The sequence below is a fragment of the Coffea arabica genome, chromosome 4c, assembly GCF_036785885.1.
Source record: "Coffea arabica cultivar ET-39 chromosome 4c, Coffea Arabica ET-39 HiFi, whole genome shotgun sequence".
Lineage (NCBI taxonomy): Eukaryota > Viridiplantae > Streptophyta > Magnoliopsida > Gentianales > Rubiaceae > Coffea > Coffea arabica.
Window position 1 is genome coordinate 31839787 of NC_092316.1, and position 20967 is coordinate 31860753.

At 38.2% G+C, this 20967-nt stretch overlaps 1 protein-coding gene across 1 annotated transcript in view; it reads left to right on the forward strand.

Annotated features, from left to right (window-relative positions):
- LOC140004767 (uncharacterized) overlaps positions 1–20766 on the forward strand; it is a 63058-nt gene extending 42292 nt beyond the window's left edge. The window contains exon 2 of the mRNA XM_072044911.1: positions 20628–20766. Coding sequence (XP_071901012.1) covers positions 20628–20766 — 139 coding nt within the window. The remainder of the gene's footprint in view (positions 1–20627) is intronic.
- The last annotated feature ends 201 nt before the right edge of the window (positions 20767–20967 follow it).

The window sequence follows — 20967 nt, forward strand, 5'->3', positions numbered from 1 at the left end:
AACTAGTCAATTTGTTATTTGGAACCTCACTGGGCTTTTAGCTCATTCCACGCTATTTGTTTTCCTTACAGGGGGTACGAGCGAGGCGTGAGATGTGTAAAGACTAGCGTAGCCTAGTTGTTTTTGACTTTTGACTGTACTCGCGCTATCACTCGAGTAGAATGATTTGTACTTGGATTGTACACACTTTAAACCAGTTTGGGTATATTGAGGCTTTGTATCTTGATTGTTCATCAATGTAAATTATAAGTTTGAATTGCGATGTTATTTATGGTTCACGGATGTATGCATGTGATACGAGTGAGTGAGTCCTGGCGAGAGCTGGGCAGGCGATCCGCCGAACCCTTTGGTACGCCTTAGGGTAAGGTGGGGTCGTTACATGAAGTGTCACTGCGGGTAGAGGGAAGAAACTCCAACCATGATTCATAGGACCTTTCGTGATTCTCCAATGAGTTGGGAAAGTGGCATATCGACTCGAGTTATCACCAAGTTTGTCCCGAATTCACGACGTCTTCCATGTTTCGATGCTTAAAAAGTACTATCCTGATCCAACCCATATTATACGACCAGAGGAAATTGAGATAGATGAAACACTCACCGATGAGGAGAAACCTGTACAATTACTCATTCGAAAGGTTAAGGAGCTCAAAAATAAACAAATTCTACGTAAAGATCATGTGGAGAAACCACAGAGTTGAAGAGGCAACCTGGGAGATGGAAGAAGAGATGCAAAAGAAATACCCTGAACTATTTGTGAATCATGGTAAGAAATTTTGAGGACAAAATTCTTTAAGGGAGAGGAGTGTGAGAACCCCAAAATTTTCTTAATGTCTAGGCTTTATTTTCTTTCTTTGCACACATTTTATATATTTTTGTTAGTATATTAAATTTATAGATATTTTTATAAGTGAATGTAGTTTTTAAAGTATTTTTCTAGTATAAGTCAGTTTTTCAAATATTATGAGTGTATATTGGACGTGGGAGCCGCTAGTGCGTTAAGTGCGATAAATTTGGACAATTAGGTTAAGTTTTGCATAAAGAGAGTAAATTACTAGGTGTTAGGAGATTATTAGAGGCTATCTAGATGAATTAACCATGGAGAGACAAGAAGATAGGTTTGAACTTAAAAGGGTGCTAGGTGTCGCGACATGATTGAATGTGGACTTTGACCACTATTTTCCAACTTTACTAAAAATCAAATTTGACCCAAAATCATGTTCATTTTGCTCCTTCTTGGCCGAGCTTCTTGAGAGGAAAGAAGAGAGAGACCATCAACTTATTTTTTCTATTTCTTGCACACAATTTGTGATCCAACCATTAAAACTTCCAATTACTCCATAAAAGTCCTTTGCTAGTAAGGATTAAAGAAGGTGGTGGAGTGGTTTTAGAAGAGTAGGTTCTAAGTTGCTATCTTTCTTGAGTTTATAAGGTAAGTTGCAAAGAAATCCTCCCTTTGTTCTTAATAACGGTAAATTAGTCGTTGTAGTAGCTAAAAGTGCTATTTTGTGAAAGATTTTATGGTTGAAAGTAGAGGTTTGATAAATTTTAGATTTATTGGTGATTTTTCGGATTTTATATGATAATTATTGGTTGGCCATAAATGATAGCTTGATATGGTGTAATATGGAGCTCGTGTACGTTAGTTATGGTTGTTTGCAGAAAATTTCAGATTTGTGCGGAAAATTTTAGTTTTAGGGTTTCAAATTTGGGGCTTTTCTAGAGTTTGTTGTGGAGCTCTTAATTGGCTTTGATTGAAGGGTGTTATAACCATAATAAGGTGTGTCATTTAGTCTATGATTGGTATATGTACTTGTGATGGTTTTTGGATGAAAATTGGTGACAAATGGTAGGATGGAAAATGTGAAAATTATGGGGAAATGCTGTCCAAATTTGAGGAAATTAGGTAACTTTGAGTTGGGAGTGAGAGTGAGTACAAACAAAAGAGTCTTAGGGTTGGTTGTGCTTAGTACCCAATGTTATTCCATTTCACTTCTTAGTTATATTTTGGTCTTGTATTGGTAGTTCATTGAAGAGGTTATGACTCGTGCTTGAGTCTTAATTGTTATATTCTTGCTTATTATAAGTCGTACCGGTAATACGGAGCCTACATCGGAAGGAAATTTGTAAACTTGTTTACTTGAACCGATGAGTGTACCCTTGTATGGTTTAATGCTTAAATGATTGTTTGTACTTGATTCTGTGAACTTGGTTGACTTGAATGAGACGAGAGTGTACTTCACCGCTCTTGTTCTCTTATCTGTATGACTGCTACTGTATAACTATGAAACTGTACTTGTGCATGATTTGATGTCATTTGGAGGATTGTATCCAACAACTTTATTGTAATATCTGAGCTCTTACCTCATTGGTCGTTATTCAGGTCAAGCCGGCAAGGGCTTGGTCGGTTCGATAACGAACCAAGAGTGACTGTTAGTCGAATGGAGTGTTATCTCCTCGACCCTGTGGTATACTCGAGTATTGCCGTCTCTGTTTCTGTGAGGTGCTCAGGCCCGGTAAGGGAGATGTTCGGTGGAAGGAATGTGGTGTAAAGTGAGATTTACGGTCTTGTTTTTTTTTTCAAATGTTGATGGAGGGTCAACGGGTTTGAGATCAAGTACGGCAAGTGGAAAGTGGCTCTTGAGAGCCGACTGTATCCTTTTAACCTTGGTTATTGTGATGTAATCTCTTAAGTGTTACTTAATTAAGCATGATTATCTTTGTGCGTCTTGTTGGTACCTCACGAGCGTAAGCTCACCCTCGTTATCTTTGTTTTTCTTACAAGAACAACATTTGGAATCATGTTTTGAGAAGCGAGTTGAGCTAGTTACTCATTCTTTTGTTCTTTGTATAGCTCCTTGATAGTTGGGAAAACAAAGGGTATTTTGATCCTACGATTCCTTTTGACTTGTACATATACCAAAATTAGTATTTCAAAGTGTTTTCTCTTGTATATGTGAATCATTATCCTTTAGTAATGTGTATTCATCAATGTTGGATAAAGTACTTGTTTTGGGTTGTGCTCCGGTTGAGTATAAAAGTTGAACGAGGAAGAAGAAATATTGGCGAGGTTACTGTTCACCGAATCCGGTCTAGAATCCGGCCAATTCTTGGCCGGATACCTGGCCGGATATGCAGGGAAGGTTTGAAAATTTTCATTCTGGCCTCTGCCTCCAATCCGGTTAGGAATCCGGCCGAATTGTGACGTGGTAGTCACTGTTCATCCGCAACTTGTTTTCGTTCTTCGTTTAGTTTTTTTGTTATCGGTCGTTGTAGCGCTCGAGCACTGTATTATCTTTCGGAACAAGTATTTCAGGGTGTGATTAGCTTAGTAGTCCTGGTGAGAGTTGGACAGGCAGTCCGCTAACCTCTTTGGTTTGCCCTAGGGGAAGGTGGGGCTATCACAGATACAAATAACAAATACAGAGAACAAATATAGATTTATACAATAACAGGAACCAAAAGAATAGATGAGAGAAATAAGTGTGATGAAGTACACCTTCATTTCATATAAAGTATACAGAAGTCACAGATAAGTAACAACTTAAGGGAGTGGTACGCTCACCAGTTTAAACAAATAACTTCAAACGTTTCCTCCCGAAGTACTTGGATCACTAGCATGTCCTAAACCAACAAGGTAGAACAATTGAGACTCGATTACGAGTGTGAGGACCGTAAATTGCCCTAATTTTATATTATTTATTTTATTTCCTCGCCTGCATTTCTCTTCATTATACCCCACTATTTTGATTTTTCTAGAGCTTTTATAAGTGAAAAGAGTTTTAAAATCATATTCCTAGTGTAAGTTAGTTCATGAGAAATTAGGAGTGAATATTGGACGTGGGACCCGCTAGTGCGGAAAGTTCAGTAAAATTCGGCCAGTTAGGTTAAGTTTTGTATGCCGGGATTAATTTACTAGGTGATAAGAGGTAATTAGAAGTTACCTATATGGATTAATATTGGAGAGACAAAAAGATAAGTGTTAAACTTAAAAGGTGCCACGTGTCGCTTTTTCATTCGAGCTTGGACTTTGACCATTATTTCTTACCTTTACTAATACTCAATTTTGACCCAAAAATCATATTGTTTCTACTCCTCTTGGCCGACTCCCTCACTAGAAGAAAAGAAAAGAAAGCTCTCAACTAGTTTCCTCAATTTCTTGCTTGAATCTCACAAACCAACCATTTAAATTTCAAAATTCTCCACAAAAGTGAGTTGCTAAGCTAGTTTAAGGTGTTGTGTGGAGCCATTTGTGAAGAACAAGCTCTAGTTGTCTTGCTTCTTGGAGTTACAAAGGTAAATTGTCAAGGAAATTCTCTTTTGTCCTTAATAATGTGGAATTGGAGGTTTATAAAGGTTGAATATGTTAGTTTGTGGATTATTTCATGACTTATGGTAGAGATGTGCAAATTTTCCTATTTATTGAGGATTTTCTGTTTTAATATATAAATTGTTGTTTAGTCATGTATCAATGGTTTGTTATGGTGTAAGATGGAGTTGGTATGTGTTGGAAATGATTGGTTGTGAAAAATTGTGGGTTTGAAGCTAAAATTCCAGATTAGGGTTCCAAACAGGCCGGTTCTATCCGGATTTTTTTTGAGCATGCTAGAGACCGAATTAGCCTTAGGTTAAAACATTAAAGTTGTATAGAATGATGTTTTATAGTAGTCTGTAAATTTTCAGCCCAATCTGAGCTTGGTAGCTTGTGAAAAGTGGGAAATACCCAGACTGACCTAGGTAGGAGTTCAGCGAACAGGGTTGTCATTTCATCAAATCTGACCGTGACTTTTCACCCTGATCCTTACCGAATTAGATTTTGGCCAAAACATAAAAGTTGTATCCAATGGTATAAATTAGTTTCCTGCAAAATTTCAGCTCGATCCTAGCACTGTAGCTTATGAAGTGACCAAAATACCCTTGACTGTCTATGAACCCTGTTTCGCGCCTAGATTTCTATTTTCGTGGAGTTTTCCATTTTTGACCATGAAAATGCATGATTTGGCCTTGGAGGTCTTCATAAGGAATGTAGGTATATGTCTTAGCGTTCCAACGGCCCCTGGAATCACCTCGTTTCGACTTCGGTAGCCTGAGTTATTGTCGTTTACGCATAAGGCGGTTAACCAGCCCGAATGTGAGATTCTGGTTCTATGAATGGCAATTTTGACTTAGATACACTACAAACTGGACTGAGAGTTCTTCATCAAAGTTTTAGCTCCTTGTCTTAGGTTCAAAACGGTATAAATTGCACCCCAATCCGATAAGTGTAGCTTCACTTGTGTCTGTTCTGCTAAGAGACACCAAACCTGCTATTTAGCTTTTGTCTTTAAAAACTTGATTTCTAGTTGCATTCCTGGGCTTGCTTTGTGTTTGGATGAACTTGAGCCTAGTTGAAGGGCTATTGTATTGAGATTTCTTATGTGTTGAATTGGACTGACTTGAGGAAAGACAATGAAGCCATGATGGCTGGAAAAATAAGCAAATTTAGGGGAATGCTGTCCAATTTTCTAGACCGTTTGGTTCCTTTAAGTTTGAGTTGATCTTAGTAAAAATGAAGGGGTTTGAGGGTTTTTTGTAACCCTAGGACCAACTGTTATCTTTTGCTCAAAAGTCATATTTTATTCTTCTGTACTAGTACTTAACTTGGAAAGACGTACGACATGTAGTTGAGCCTCACTTGTACATTCCGTTCACTCGATTTTGGATGTGAAACCTTCAATTGTTTTACTTTGATGATTTTAGGGTTTCTTGGCGATTAAAGCCAGTTTGAAGTGAAAACTTTTGAAGTATCCATACTTGAACCGGTGAGTGTATCACTTCCCTCACTTGTTGTTTAACTCGGTTTCTGTACATGCAATCTGTGATATGAACGACCGAACTATCTGTTTATTTTGTTTGAGACGAGGGTGTACTTTATCACACTCGTTCTCTTGTCTGTTCATATGCCAATTTTTGGTGCGAATCTGAATCTGTTATCTATTATCTGTATCTGTATCTGTTCTGACGTCGTTTGGAGGCTTGCATCCAACGACCTTTCTGTGACCTCTGAGCTCAACACCTGTGGCTAGTTACTCGAGTCGGGCCGGCAAGGACCTGGTCGATTAGATAACGAACCACGGTAGTCAGTTTTAGGATCTTTGAGTATTGAGACCTTTGATTCCGGTATACTCGAGTATTACCATTTTTGAACTGATTGGAGTTTGGGCCCGGTAGGGGTATGTGAGGTGGAAGGAATCGGAGAAAGTGGAGTCTACGGTATTGGTTACTCCTTTAGCATTGACGGAGTGTCAACTATTATTTCGATCAAAGCTTCGGTGAAGCAAATGGGGAATTTGGCTCCTGAGAGCCACCCGTATCCTTTCTATCTATGGTGTTTGTTCATTTCTTTATTTGATTCGCATATGTGACTAATTGAATATGAAGTTTCACTTTTCTTACTTGCTATTATTTTGGTACCTCATTGAGCGTAAGCTCACCCCTTTCCTGTTATCTTTGTTTTCCTTGCAGGGGACAAATTTTGAAACCACGATTTTGGACGAAAAGGGGTCGAGCTAATGTATATGTTATTTTGTTAAGCTCCTTTGTGACCGAAGCCCTAGTTGTATTTTATGTAGCATGAATATTTTGGCTTGTATTTTGGTTCACTTGTTCAAGACTCCGATGTAAAAATATGTATAAGTGTTTAACCGATGTTCCGTACTTCCGTATGGTTTGGTAAGCTCTGTTGTAACTGTTGGTGGTCTAAAATTGTTCGTTTTCCTTAGATCCTTTCGCGCGTACTATATTGGGTTTGCGTGAATCGACTCCGTAGTCCTGGCGAGAGCTGGGCAGGCGGTCCGCTGAACTCTTTGGTTCGCCTTAGGGTGAGGTGGGGCTGTCACAACGAGTCATATGTCTAACCAAGTAAATTACCAATGCACACGAAGGTATAGTTTTGGAGTGAAAAGATAGTAGTTGGTCCAAAAACCCTTCTCTTCTACCCAAAACATACCCTCAATGATTTACTAACTCCAAACTTAAGATGCAAAATAAGAGTAAGAATAATTCTAAGAAAACTGGATTTTCCAGTTTTGTGCATGAACATTTGAAAAATCATATCTCAAGTTTCTCAGATTCAAAATTGGTAAACTTTATACCATTAGAAAATAGACTCAAAGGAGTAAAATTTCTCAGAAGACACATTTTTTAAAATTCAGATCACAAGTCAGTCAAATTCAAGCCTCAAGTCGCTGCTTCGTCCAGTAAAAGACAGAATAGGTATGCAATTTCAGTCAACTTTGCAAAATCACCATAAATGGTACAGATAGAAGCAGGGTCTGAAATTTACATGGTTTATATCCCTATGAATCTAGTTTAAAACGCAACAAACGGAACTCAATTCCAATTTTTCTACATCAAGATATAGCAGATTCCCCAAGACTGCTCAAGCGTCATGCGAAAATTCCAGCAGCACTCCCTTTGTTTTTCTTTACTTTTCCAACCTAACAATAACACCCAATCTCATCTCATTTCAGCCACAACTTCACATAAAAATCATAAACCATTAAATACCCTTCATATCTCAGCAAGTGAGAGCTCCAAAACGAACCATAAACAAGACCAAATTAGAAACCCTAAATCTGAAATTTCAAACACAAGCTGGAAATTCCTTTAGGCAACTAGAACTAGTATATAAAAGCTCAATAATACACATCACAAGGCTATCAATCCATGGTCAAATATTAAGCTTCATAATAGGGTAGAAAATCCTCTAGTAAAACTGAAATTTTCCATAACACCACCTCAAGCCATCATTTTTCCCATAAAACTACATATTTAACAACCTTAAACCATTATGATGTAATTATTAGAAGTAAAGAGAGGTTTTCTTGGAAAGTTACCTTCTAACAACAAGAAAAATGGTAGCTTAGGCTTCTTCCTTGCAAAATCACTCCACCACAAGCTTTAATCTTCCCTAAAGAGCAACTTACATGGTGTGGTTTGTAAGATTTATGGTTGAAATCAAAGATTGGAGCAAGAAAGGATGGTGCAAGATGAAGTTTCTCTCCTCTTTCTTCCCTCAAAATTTCAGCCAAGCTTCATGAAGAATGAAGATGATTTTGGTCAAAAATTAGATATTTAGTAAAGGTAAGAATTAGGTCAAAGTCTAACTTCCAAACAAGTCGCGACATGTGGCACCTTTTAGGGTTTAAGCTTATCTTCTTTCTCCCAATGGTTAATCTATCTAGCTAACCTCTAATTGTCTCCTAGCACCTTGTAAAATAATATTCCTTTGCAAAAATTCCAACTAATCATCAAAATTTTATCACACTAACCGCACTAGCGGGTCCCACATCCATAATACACTTCAAACTCTTCATGACCTAACCCATACTGGGAAAAACGATTTAAAACTATATTCACTGATAAAAATCTTTGGAAAATTAATATAGTAAAGTAAAGTAAGGAAAATGCATGCGAAAAAATAAAATAAAAGAATATAAGCTAGGGAAATTTTACGGGTCCTCACAAAGCTTCTTCTTGTTTTGCTCCAATCTTGCACCTTTTCACTTCAAATTCACTACACAAACTCACAACAACTTGGAGACTCACTTGGACTAGGGAGAGAGCATCATTTCCATGATTTTCTTGGAGCTCTTAGTGGTCAAAATTTCTAAGTTTCGTCAACCAAGATTTAGTAAATCATCCAACCTTTGAAACTTGATTCTAGTGAGTTAGATTTCACTTGGAAGCTTGTAGCTTCATGTGGGTATCTTTATTTGGTTGGAAATCATTTGAGTGAGCTCTATGAAATCCCACAATAGACATGTTGGACTGATATGATGACTTTGGATGTTATTTATGTTGATTAAGTGTTAAACTAGTGGATATAAGTTGAAAAAGTGGAAAGAAAATCAAAGGAAAACTTGCATGAGAAAGGGCCGAATTCTGCCCTATTTTTGCAGAGCACTTGGTGGGATTTTTTTTGTGACCAAATGGCCTTGATTTTGATATAGATATGTTGAATAGGTTGTGTGAAAAGTTTCAACAAAAAATCACTTGATTTAGTTGGGTAAAAGTTGCATTTTCGAAAATCTTTCAAAGCTGGAAAACGGGTAACAGGGGTTGCCTGGCAGTGAACTTTGAATGATCATAACTCTTTGCTCAGACATCAAAATCAAGTTCTGTTTGTGGCATTTGAAACTAGACACTTCCATTTTCTAACCGTATAAAATGCATCCCCTGATTCAAACTGAGTGATTTGTACCAATTCTTCAATTTACCTGTTTCGTTTTATTGCAGTGCTGGAGAGTCAGTGATCTGCTGGAAATTGTTTCTTGAATTTGAGCTAGCTATGAACTGAATTTTAGAATAATTTCTTTAGATAAAATGTAGCCTTATGAATGTAGTTTCCAATTCCACCAACCATTCCCAATTCCTAGTTGAATTGACTGAGTTATGGCCAAATTACAGAACTGCACCAGTGACGGAAAACCCCTAAATTTGGCTAGCTCGAATTGGGACTTGTTATTTTGAAACTTTTGGTGTCAAACACCTACCAAATGTATGTTGGATATTTCTTAGATCTTTTCTTCATAAATGAACCATGTTTGACATGATTTCATTGGCCAAATGTTTGAAAAAGGAAAATGGAAGCATAAGGCAGAATTGCCTTAGAAGTTCCTGGAATTTTAGTGGTCTTGTTAACAGACTTCCCATATGAATTTTTCCATGCAATTTGATAGAGGAGTAACCCTTATATGATAGTGTAATCATACCAAATTTAGTGCCATTCCAAGTCCATTTCAATGCGCAACTGAAGTCCCAAAATTCATGTTTCAAATCTGGAAATTCTTGATTAATGAGAAATTTTTAACCAACTTTGAGCTTCTCCGATTTTAGTTCCGCTTGTTGTGTTTTAAACTTTGATTATAACTCTAATTTCAAATTTCAGAGGCTAGTTCACATTCTGTGAATTTTTGCCAAATTTCCAAAGTTTGCCAAAAACCAATCCCGAATCTGTCTTAGAAGTGCAAGTCAGTAGCTTTAACCTGAAATTTGAGTATCTTACATTTAGAATCATGGAAAAGTGTCTTCTAGGAACTTTTAGTACTTTGAAATTAGTTTCCAATGGTACAAGTTTTCTAATTTTGGACCTAAGGAGTGCAAGATATGATTTTTCAAAAATTGCTCTTTAAAACTGAAATTTTCGAACATGAGTAGAAATGAGTTTTTGGAACCTTTTCTCAACCCTTTTATAATGATTGATCATTTTAAACTCGATTTCATGAAGGAAATTAGTTTTTCTAGTGTTAATAAATCCTCACTTTTGAACTTTGTTTTGAGTGGCTAAGGTTTGTGTTTCAGGTATCAACTAGTCAAATTAAGTGTGCCTTCTTTCTTGATTAATACGTGATTGTGAGTGAGAAATTTTTGTTAATTGGCCAGGCGATCAAGGATATTTTGAAGGGAATCTCGGTGCGGACATCTTAAGCTTTGTTTGGTCACTTATTTTGAATCGGTAAGTATCAAGTGCATGACTTGTTGTGTTTACTTGATTTATCTGCTTATATACGTGAATATCACTTGATGAGATGAGTGTGTACTTTGTTGCACTCGCTCTCCTTTACTCAAACTTTACTTGCATTAAACTTGATTTTCAAAATTGATTGGAGAGAATCTCGTCAGCAAAATATACTCATTTACGTGTGCATATCGTGTTGTCGAGTGGAGTGAACCTTCTCGATTTATGGGGATGCCCAAATCTCATTGGCCAATCTTGCGACTCGAGTCGGCATGGGCTTGGTCGAGAAGCTTGATGAACCATGGGATTATTACAAAACACAATATGATTTTTTGAGATCTTGTTTGGTATACTCGTGGAGTATCACCCTTTCCGTGCGTGTTCTTGACAACAAAACTTGATCTCTTGAGATCTTGTTCGGCATACTCGTATAGTATCGCCCTTTTCGTGCGTGTTTGGTTACGGATCCGAGAGGGTGGAATGATGAATGGAGGAAGTAATAAGTGAAGTTTGTACGGACATAATACGTGAATATCGTGTGGACATCTTAAGCTTTGTTTGGTCACTTATTTTGAATCGGTAAGTATCAAGTGCATGACTTGTTGTGTTTACTTGATTTATCTGCTTATATACGTGAATATCACTTGATGAGATGAGTGTGTACTTTATTGCACTTGCTCTCCTTTACTCAAACTTTACTTGCATTAAACTTGATTTTCAAAATTGATTGGAGTGAATCTCGTCAGCAAAATATACTCATTTACGTGTGCATATCGTGTTGTCGAGTGGAGTGAACCTTCTCGATTTATGGGGATGCCCAAATCTCATTGGCCAATCTTGCGACTCGAGTCGGCATGGGCTTGGTCGAGAAGCTTGATGAACCATGGGATTATTGCAAAACACAATATGATTTTTTGAGATCTTGTTTGGCATACTCGTGGAGTATCACCCTTTCCGTGCGTGTTCTTGACAACAAAACTTGATCTCTTGAGATCTTGTTCAGCATACTCGTATAGTATCGCCCTTTTCGTGCGTGTTTGGTTACGGATCCGAGAGGGTGGAATGATGAAGTTTGTTAATTCGCTAGAGCTGCTGTGTGCTGTTAACTGGCCAGCGGGGGTTGATAAGGTGAACGGCGAAGTTTAAGTGGAGTCTACGGACCATGAGTACTTTGGTTGACGGAGTGTCAACAGGCGTTCATGCTCGGGGAATTGAACTGGCTTTGGAGCCACTCGTATCCTACCATTGTGATGTTACTTTTCTGTTATTGATGTCAATTATCCCGATTTACTTGTTTAATGATGTGAGTTTACATTTTTACCCCTGATTATTCACTAAGCATATAGCTTACCCCTTTCCATTTGTTTTCTTTAGCAGGGGGCCGACGTGGGGATCGCTCGGGAAGGTGTTTAGCGTTTTTGATTATTGATGAGTTGAATTTGTACTTGTTATAAGTTGACTAGTAAGATGTATATAGTTGTCGTGGTGGTTGTAGCTATCAGCTTTTCTAGGGTTTACTTTCTGGTACTCGTGATATGTAAATCTTGGAGAATTGGATGTAATATTTGAGATTTATCTTGTAATTCGTTTGAGGATTGTAGTGAATGAGTGAGTCTCGGCGAGAGCTGGGCAGGTGGTCTGCCGAACCGTTTTGTTCGCCCTAGGGGGAAGTGGGGCTGTCACAGGTGGTATCAGAGCCTGCTTCGCGTGGTCTCTGCGCAGAGTAAGCCTGGACTAAGTGGTGAATAAGTATAATGGACTAAGTGCTCGTTCGAGCATAAGCTGTGAATTGTGAATGTTCTAGGCCTTAAATTTTCTTGTGGTACTTAAGGACCATAGATAGGTACGTCAGATAGGAATTTCAATTGTAGATAGTTTGCTCTTGGTGTGACGCCCCCACTTCTCCCTAAGGCGCACCAAAGGGTATCCGCGGAACGCCTGCCTAGCTCTCGCTAGGACTCAAGCAATAAACGTTCAACCTTAAAGCGATACTAGATACCAAAATCAAATTAGTACGAATACATATAGTGCGGAAACGTTCATGCTTAACATTATCCATCCATTACCCAACCTGTCAGCATATGGCTCTGATGCCAACTGTGACAGTTCTCAGGGTCACATCACAAGGTACCTATCAGCTTGCCACCCGCACGTCGTGCGTTCATAATACAACTTAAATTTCAAAATATACATCACAGATATCCGAATGATACATTAAACTTCCAAAGTACAATCATAAAGGGGTCAAGCCAAAATACACCTGAAACCCTAAAACAAAATATATCCAAAAGGAGATTTCTCCGCGTTAACTCCATTTCCAGTCCTGTTAAGGAAAACAAATCTACAGGGTGAGCAAAACGCTCGTGAGGCCAAGGACACACATGCAAGCACATTGTTCAAATAGCAATCTCAACTTTATCAAATAAAACCGTGATATTTCAATAAAGTACCAGTTGAGCAGGAAAAATAATCAGAAACAATTCAAGGATATAGTAGCTCTCAGGAGCTAAGTTCCACTCGCTCTGCCGATGTCATTCGTATACCTTCCCGCATTGACCCTCCTGTCAACCGGGTCGGTATATCCATTTCCGTAGATCACCACTTACTTCCCTCCGTCCACCGTACACCCCAAGGGCCCACAAGTCTATTATAAGGCGATACTCTACAAGTATGCCAAGCAGGACCTCTTATTAGGTCGAGCTTATAATCTCATGGCTCGCCCAAGTTCCCGACCAAGCCCATTGCCGGCTCGAGTTCAAGGTCGGCCTATGAGTTTGGGCGTCCCCCATTCGTTTGAAAGTCGAGGAGGTTCCCTCCAACGACATATGTAACCATTACATAGCATTGCATTTCATTCATTCATTCAATACATTTCATTCATTCATTTGAAATCAGAACGGATGCGATAAAGTACACACCCGCCCTTATTTTTAAAATCTCTAATAATTACCACAATTAAGCAAGTATCAAAGATTCACACACTTGACACTCACCGAGCTAATCAATAAAGATTATTGGCTGGAGTTCAAGTGTCCACGGTGAGATCCTCTTGAAGGTCTCCTTGTGCGCCTGGCATTTAATAGTGGATAATCACACAATTAACCCACTTATCAAGAAAGATTGTATACTAGTACAATCTAAGAATTATTTTGCAAAGAGGAACCTCAATTACACGTAAATCGAGGTTCAACTTGCCTTTTATTAGGTACAATATTATTTGAGTTTTTATCATGAAAATCGTAAGCAAAACGTTTAAGAATATCAAAAGAATAAGGAGTTCTTGAAAAACTCTATTTCTTTGAAGTTGGAAAATTTTTCAGTTTTACAATAAATCTTTGAAAAATCATAACTTGCTCGGGTATAAGTCGAGAATTGGAAAACTTTATACCGTTGGAAACCTCTTAGAAAGTACTATAAGTTCCTAGAAGACACTTTTCCATGAATCAAAGTGAAAAGTGGTCAAAAATGAGCTTGAAGATGCAGGGTTGGTTCACAAGGCAGAATGAAGTTGGATTTTGGCCAACTTTGAAAATTCGGCACGATTCGTACGTTGCAAACCGGCCTCTGAATTTTGCAGCTCAATTAGTGTTGCAAGTGAAGTTTATAACAAAACAAGCGGATCAAGAATCGGAGTTTCGAGCACCGAGATACGGTAGCCCGAAGTTGAGCAAATTCAAGACTGGATGAGAATTTTCCAGATTTGAACCTCTAACTTTAGTAATTCAATTGGGTATCGAAACGAACTTGAATCGGCACCAAAATTGGCAGTATTTCAATACTATATGGAAGGTATCTCTCTATCAAATTTCAGGGAAAAATACCTTCGGCAAGGTCGTTAATGAGCCAACCAAAGTTCAAGAAAAATCCTAAGGCAATCTGCCTTTGACTTTCATTTTCCAAATTTCCAACCGTTTAACCAAGAAGTTATCCAACCATGGTTCATTTATGAAATAAGGGTCTAAGATATACCCATGATACCTTTGGTAAGTGTTTAATATCAAGAACATCAACTAACAAGTTCACTCCAAGATTTTGTTCCAAACCAGTCCAAAGATTAGGGTTTTCCAAAACAGAGCAGTCCACTTGTTTCAGTCACAACGCAGTCATTATAGCTCGAAATCGAGCATGGCTTACGCCGTTGGAAAATACATTCATAGAGTTAAAACATCACAGAAGAAATCGTTTCCAAATTCGGCACCCATCTGGTTCAAATTCGGGCATCAAGTTGCTGCCTGAACACCTTATTCCAGATGAACAGAGTAACAGGACAGCGAACTTAAAACATTTGGTTCGGCTTACTCACAAAGAATCAGAATGTGTATTATATACCAAATTAAAGCTAGGAATGTCTAGTTTCAAACGCCACCGACGGCACATGATTTCGACATCCGAGGACAGAGTTATAGCCAAAATACTACTGCTGGTCAGAGCATACGCGAATCAGTTTTCCAGATTTGCTGGTTTCTAAAAAAAATTCATTTGCCCATTCAAACCTCATTATTTTTCAATGAAATTTTTCACACATCTAATATAACATATAAACATCAGGTTCATGCCAATAATTCACCAAAAATTGGCCTTATAGTGGCCGAACAAAACAGGGGTATTTTCGGGAATTTTTGCTTCTTGCACCCAATGAAGTTTCTATCAATTACCCACCACTAATCCATCATTTTAACCACTAAACCAACAATATAACCACCATCAATCATCAAATCAGCAACAACCCAAGTGTGGGAATCCATAGAGCCCACTTTTCAATTTTTCCAACAATATCAAGATACCCATACACATGCAATAGCTTAAGGATGCATTTCTACCATCATAAACCAAGCTTAAGGTGTAGGATGAGGTTATACCTCCTTGTTGCTTTAAACCAGAAATTTCGGTCCTCAAGATGCTCCAAGAAACCGTGAAAATCTCCTCCTTTTGCTAGCTAGATGAACTCTCCAAGCAACAAGCTAAGTGTAGTTCAAATTTGGTGTGAATCTATGAAGGTTTTGTGCAAGAATTGAAGATGAAAATGGCAACTTTGTGTTGTGTTTTTGCTGCAGAGAATTCGGCCAAGAGAGAGACTAAGAGAGAGAGTGTTTGGTCCAAATTTAGCTTCTTAAGGAAGACACAAGGTGTGGTGCAAAATCCTCCCCAAAGTCAACTCTCACTGGGGTGCGTTTGGGCGCGATTTCTCTCGCATTTGTTTCACTAGTGCACTAAACCTCTAATACACTTATATTCATGTAAATATTATTCACTCTTAATTGTCCCGAAATAAGGGTCTAAAGTCCCTCAAACAAAATCGCGTGTGAAAACGCGTACCGTCGATTTTAACGCTATAACGCGAAACCTCCGAAAAATTCTTATAACGATTGCACTACTAACTATCACTTGAGTATTTATTCATAATATTACCTATTTTAGGACCGTAGTACAAGTCTCCAATATTCCAAGTTCACTGTGCTCCTACGCGGTTAAAATCTCCAAGCACTATTCACTATTTTTACTAAACGCGCTCTAGGAAATTAATTTTTGAAACGAATCATTTTAAAAATATAATGAAGTTATATTACCATGTATTTAGGTCTAATAAGACTAGAAAATATTCCTCGTGGCAAAAATCCAATTAAATCATTTATTAAGCCATAAATTAGGTTTAAATAAAATAATAGTTTTTACGAGTCCTCACATGAGTCGAGTATTAACTCCTCAAATCTCCAATAAATTTGTATCCATGCGTCTTTTGGGAAACTATCCACGCGTGAGTAGTATATGCTCACTTAGAACTTATTCACCTTTAATTCTCGATTAACTTTTCTTAATCTGCTATTGTCCGTTCTTAATTTCCCCAGGATAATCATGCTCTCGAATATAATATCACCTCGAAACACTCGTGCTCACTATCTCGCACTTAAACAATCCTTCCGAAAAATGGAAGTTGTTAACGGGACATTTTAAAAACACAATGAAGACATTATTCCATACGAATGGATTTAAAATGGTCGTAATAAATTATTTGGGGAAAACAGGTGGATAGATACTTAATGAAACCATTAATATTCGAAAAAAAAATAAGAAATTTTTCGGGTCTTCACACTTGGGACTGGCCAGCTCAAGATGTGAATTATCTTATTTCGGATTCTCATGCTTGAGTACTCCAGAGTTGAGGCGCTTGAGACTTGCATTTTGGGAACATGAACAGGCTTTGTTTGGTTAGAGTGAGTACACGAGATCAACGGGCACCTTGGGAAGTGGAGTACGAAACCGGACGGGGGTGATTTTCACTAAGTGTGGGCGACAAGTCGCGTTTTCTTTCGTTTTGCCCTTGCATTGTTCCTACATGTCATTTACTTGTGGTATGTTAATGCTAATATATATAGTACTTACTGCACTTGATTTTGTCTAACTTGAAATGTCTCTTGGTGTATATGGTGCATTATATTGTGTATATGCCTCCTTGTGTATTTGGTGTGCTATATCCTGTTGTTTTAGTCAATTTACTGTGTCACATACTAAATCACCTTTTGAAAAAAAAAATGTCGAGGACGACATTCTTTGAAGGAGGGGAGATTGTGTTACCCCAACTTTTAGGATCATCTTTTGTTTAGTCTCAAAGAGGTTATTACGGTTTCTTTAGTTTATTTTTATTTAAAAAAAACATTATTTTGTTTTAAAGAAGAAACTAAAGTTATTTCTTTGGGTTTGATTTAAAACCTCATTTTGTTTTAAAAGACTAGAAACCCTAAAAGTCTAATCGAAACCCTAGTTTCATTTGTAATTGACCGTTTTCTCAAATTTCCCACATTTTAACCGAAACCCTAAATTCGATTTATGGAATTGTAAAACCCCTCACGTTTTTCTTAAAAGTCCCCTTTTATTTGAAACTTATGATTTTATAATAGCCCTACTATCCAATCACACCACAATAAGTGTAAACAAATATAGATGTAAGGGTTTTCATTGTCCGTTTTTAAGTTAGAGTGAATTAGGGTTTTTGCGTTTTTCCGTAGTGTTACTATTCGGTACGGAGTGAGGATCAAATTTGGTAGGTAAGAGTGATTTTTGGATGAGAAAATATTATATGATTAGAAGTGATAATAATAAGTTAGTGATTAGAAGTTAGAAACCCTAGTATACGCGATTTAAGAAAAATCGGTTCAAACCGACGGGTATCGATCACTACCAATTGAACCCACAACTTGACCACCATTTCCTTACCACCACATACCCTTGATATTTTTGCAAAATATCTCTCTCATTTTCAGCCATGTGACCGAAATTTGTGGCAAAAAATGCAAGGGAGAGAGAGAAAAATTTGCATGGCTTTGGTGGTGACAAGTGTCACCACCCTGTGGCTCTTTGATTTATTTTTTTTCCTTGTTCTTTTATCCTTCATTTAAGCTTATTTTCCTTCATTTCTATCTGTTTTGGTCGAGCAAGGGAGAGAGAGAGAGAGCAAGAAAGAAAAACCTTCAATCCATCTTGATTTGCACTATTTGAGTGAAAGAAACAAGATTCTAAACCGATTAACTTGTGAGTTTTGAACTTGGGAGGCTAAGGGAACCAAAAATTTCAAGAGGAGGTGAAGTATTACTCTTGCAAGCCCTTTTTTTGAGGTATAAGGTCTGACCCATGGCTTTGGTTCTTTTAATTTTTGTTTAAGATGTTATATAACTCATGTTTTGGTTAGATTAGTAGCTATACAAGTTGTTGTGATGATTTTGGGGTGATGTATGTAAGCTAGGGTTTGACTGATTTCCTTCTTATACTTGTTGTAGGAGTGGTATATGATGTATATAGGCTTGTATAAGAGGTTGTGGTAGTGATTGAATCAAGAAAATGAAGAGATTGCCCTTGAAATCTCAAAATTCCAGATTTCTGGAATTGTGTGCTTCAGTTCTGTCTGGTTTCGGTGCCCTATGTTAGAGGCCGAATTAGGCTTAGTACAAAACATGAAAGTCGTAAAGAATAACATTTTTTGGTTTCCCAGAAAATTTCATCCCAATCAGAGGAACGTAGCCTGTGAAAAGACCAAAATACCCTCGCTGCCCTAGGATGCTTCCAGTGATCCGTTTTAGACAGTTCATCCAATTGACCATGTCTATTCACTATGATCTGTGCTGATTTAGCCATTTTAGAAAACATGAAAGTTTTATTACTCTGTCTTATCTTTTTAATACCTCTAAGAACGCCTTAAACGGACTTTGGTAGCTTGAGATATGGCCATTTAAAGGTAGTATGGTTAATTAGCCGACTAGTTGGAATTTGGTTCTGTGAACAGGGGATTTGACTGGGATGCAGTAGAAATTTGATTAAGTGATCTTCATGAGAATTTTAGCCCTGTGTCTTAGCTTCGAAATGGCACAAGTTTCATTCCAATCCGATAAGCTTAGCCTCAATTGTGTCCGTTACGCAAAACCCTATCAAATCTGTCTTTTACTAAAGCTCATTTCCGCACTTGTTGTTGGCTTGATTTTTGTCCTTGTATTGTCTTGAGCCTATTGAACGGCTATTGAAATGAGATTGTTGTGTATGTAACTTTGGGTTGTTTGAGGAAAATATTGAAACCATAAATGGCTGGAAAATGAGTAAACACATGGGGCATGCCGCCAAATTTTCACGAGAAAGATAAAACTAGCTTTTGGAGTTCTAGTTCTGTATCTTGCAAATTTAACTTGAATACACTAAAAACTGGGTCAAGGTGTCTTCATGAAAGTTGTACCCTTTTGTCTAAGCTTCGAGACACTATCTAATACATTTTGATCCGATAACCACAGCTCCAATTATGATCAAAATCGTGTAACCCGTTTTGTACCGTTTTTTGATTATTTTGACCATTTTCGACCGTATTCGATCGTTTAAGTTATAAACTGCTATTGTATGGCCGTTTCACTTATGTGTGCAAATACTCTATCTATACAGACGGTGAGGCTTTTGACGGTGACGGTCAAGCTCAGTGACTTGTATCGTTTTTCGTGCCAAGCGTTATCAAGTGAGCAATTGGGTTGTTTATTGATGTGGAATTGTTGAAGTACCTTGTATATGTTAAATGGGTACTTAGGCGAGGGTGTACTTTATCTCACTCGACCTAAGCCCAACCTTTGTTTTGATTTTCTATGTGAGAATACATGCCTTATGTTGAGTATCACCCTCTTGTTGTGTGCTGAGGAGGGGTATTACATGACTTGGGTATTACCCTCTTGCTGTGTGCTGAGGAGGGGGATTACGTGACTATCACCCTTTTGCTGTGTGCTGATGGGGGTGATTACATGACTTGAATTAAACCCCATTTGCTGTGTGCTGTTTGGAGTAAGTACTTTGTTGTGTACTTATTGAGAGATACCATCTATTGAGAGATCGGATATCTCAGGGCTTGGTTCCAGCCCGGTTACAAGGTTTAGACGAACTATTCGAGCCAGCTGGGCTTGGTCGAAGATAGTTCCATGCTAAACTTGGGATTTAGTTCCCTGTTAAAACTTTGACGAAAGCTAAGTTATTTTAATTTGCTCGAGCTGCTGTGTGCTGTTGACTGGCCAGCGGGGGTTGATAAGGTGAACGGGGAAGTTTACGTGGAGTCTACGAACCATGAGTACTTTGGTTGACGGAGTGTCAACAGGCGTTCATGCTCGGGGAATTGAACTAGCTTTGGAGCCACCCGTATCCTACCATTGTGATGTTACTTTTCTGTTATTGATGTGAATTATCCTGATTTACTTGTTTAATGATGTTAGTTTGCAGTTTTACCCCTGATTATTCACTAAGCATATAGTTTACCTCTTTTCATTTGTTTCCTTTAGCAGGGGGCCGACGTGGGGATCGCTCGGGAAGGTGTTTAGCATTTTTTATTATAGATGAGTTGAATTTGTACTTGTTATAAGTTGACTTGTAAGATGTATATAGTTGTCGTGGTGGTTGTAGCTATCAGCTTTTCTAGGGTTTACTTTCTGGTACTTGTAATATGTAAATCTTGGAGAATTGGATGTAATATTTGAGATTTGTCTTCTAATTCGTTTGAGGATTGTAGTGAGTGAATGAGTCCCGGCGAGAGTTGGGCAGGCGGTCCGCCGAACCCTTTGGTTTGCCCTAGGGGGAGGTGGGGCTGTCACAGTGAGGAGGTCCGTGATCGGGTTTCCAGGATCCTGGCCGATGCCACTAAGCTGAGAGATGAGGTGATGGACGTTGTCCAGAGCCCGATTCAGGAGGAGGACCCAGAGGAGGATCGGGAGGAGGATCCTGAGGAGGAGATTTCCCCTGATAGCCCTACTGTGGACTAGACCTAGAGTGATAGTCTTTTGACTTTTGTGACTAGGAATAGCTGGGGTAATACTAGTGCTGAGACCATTGTATTTTGTTTGACTGTTTCTCCCGCTCTTGATTCAAGGAAAACGGGAGGACGAATTCATAAAAGTGAAGCAGAAGGCGTCTAATGTGGCCAATTATAAGGGAAAATTTACTAAACTTTCTAGGTACGCCTC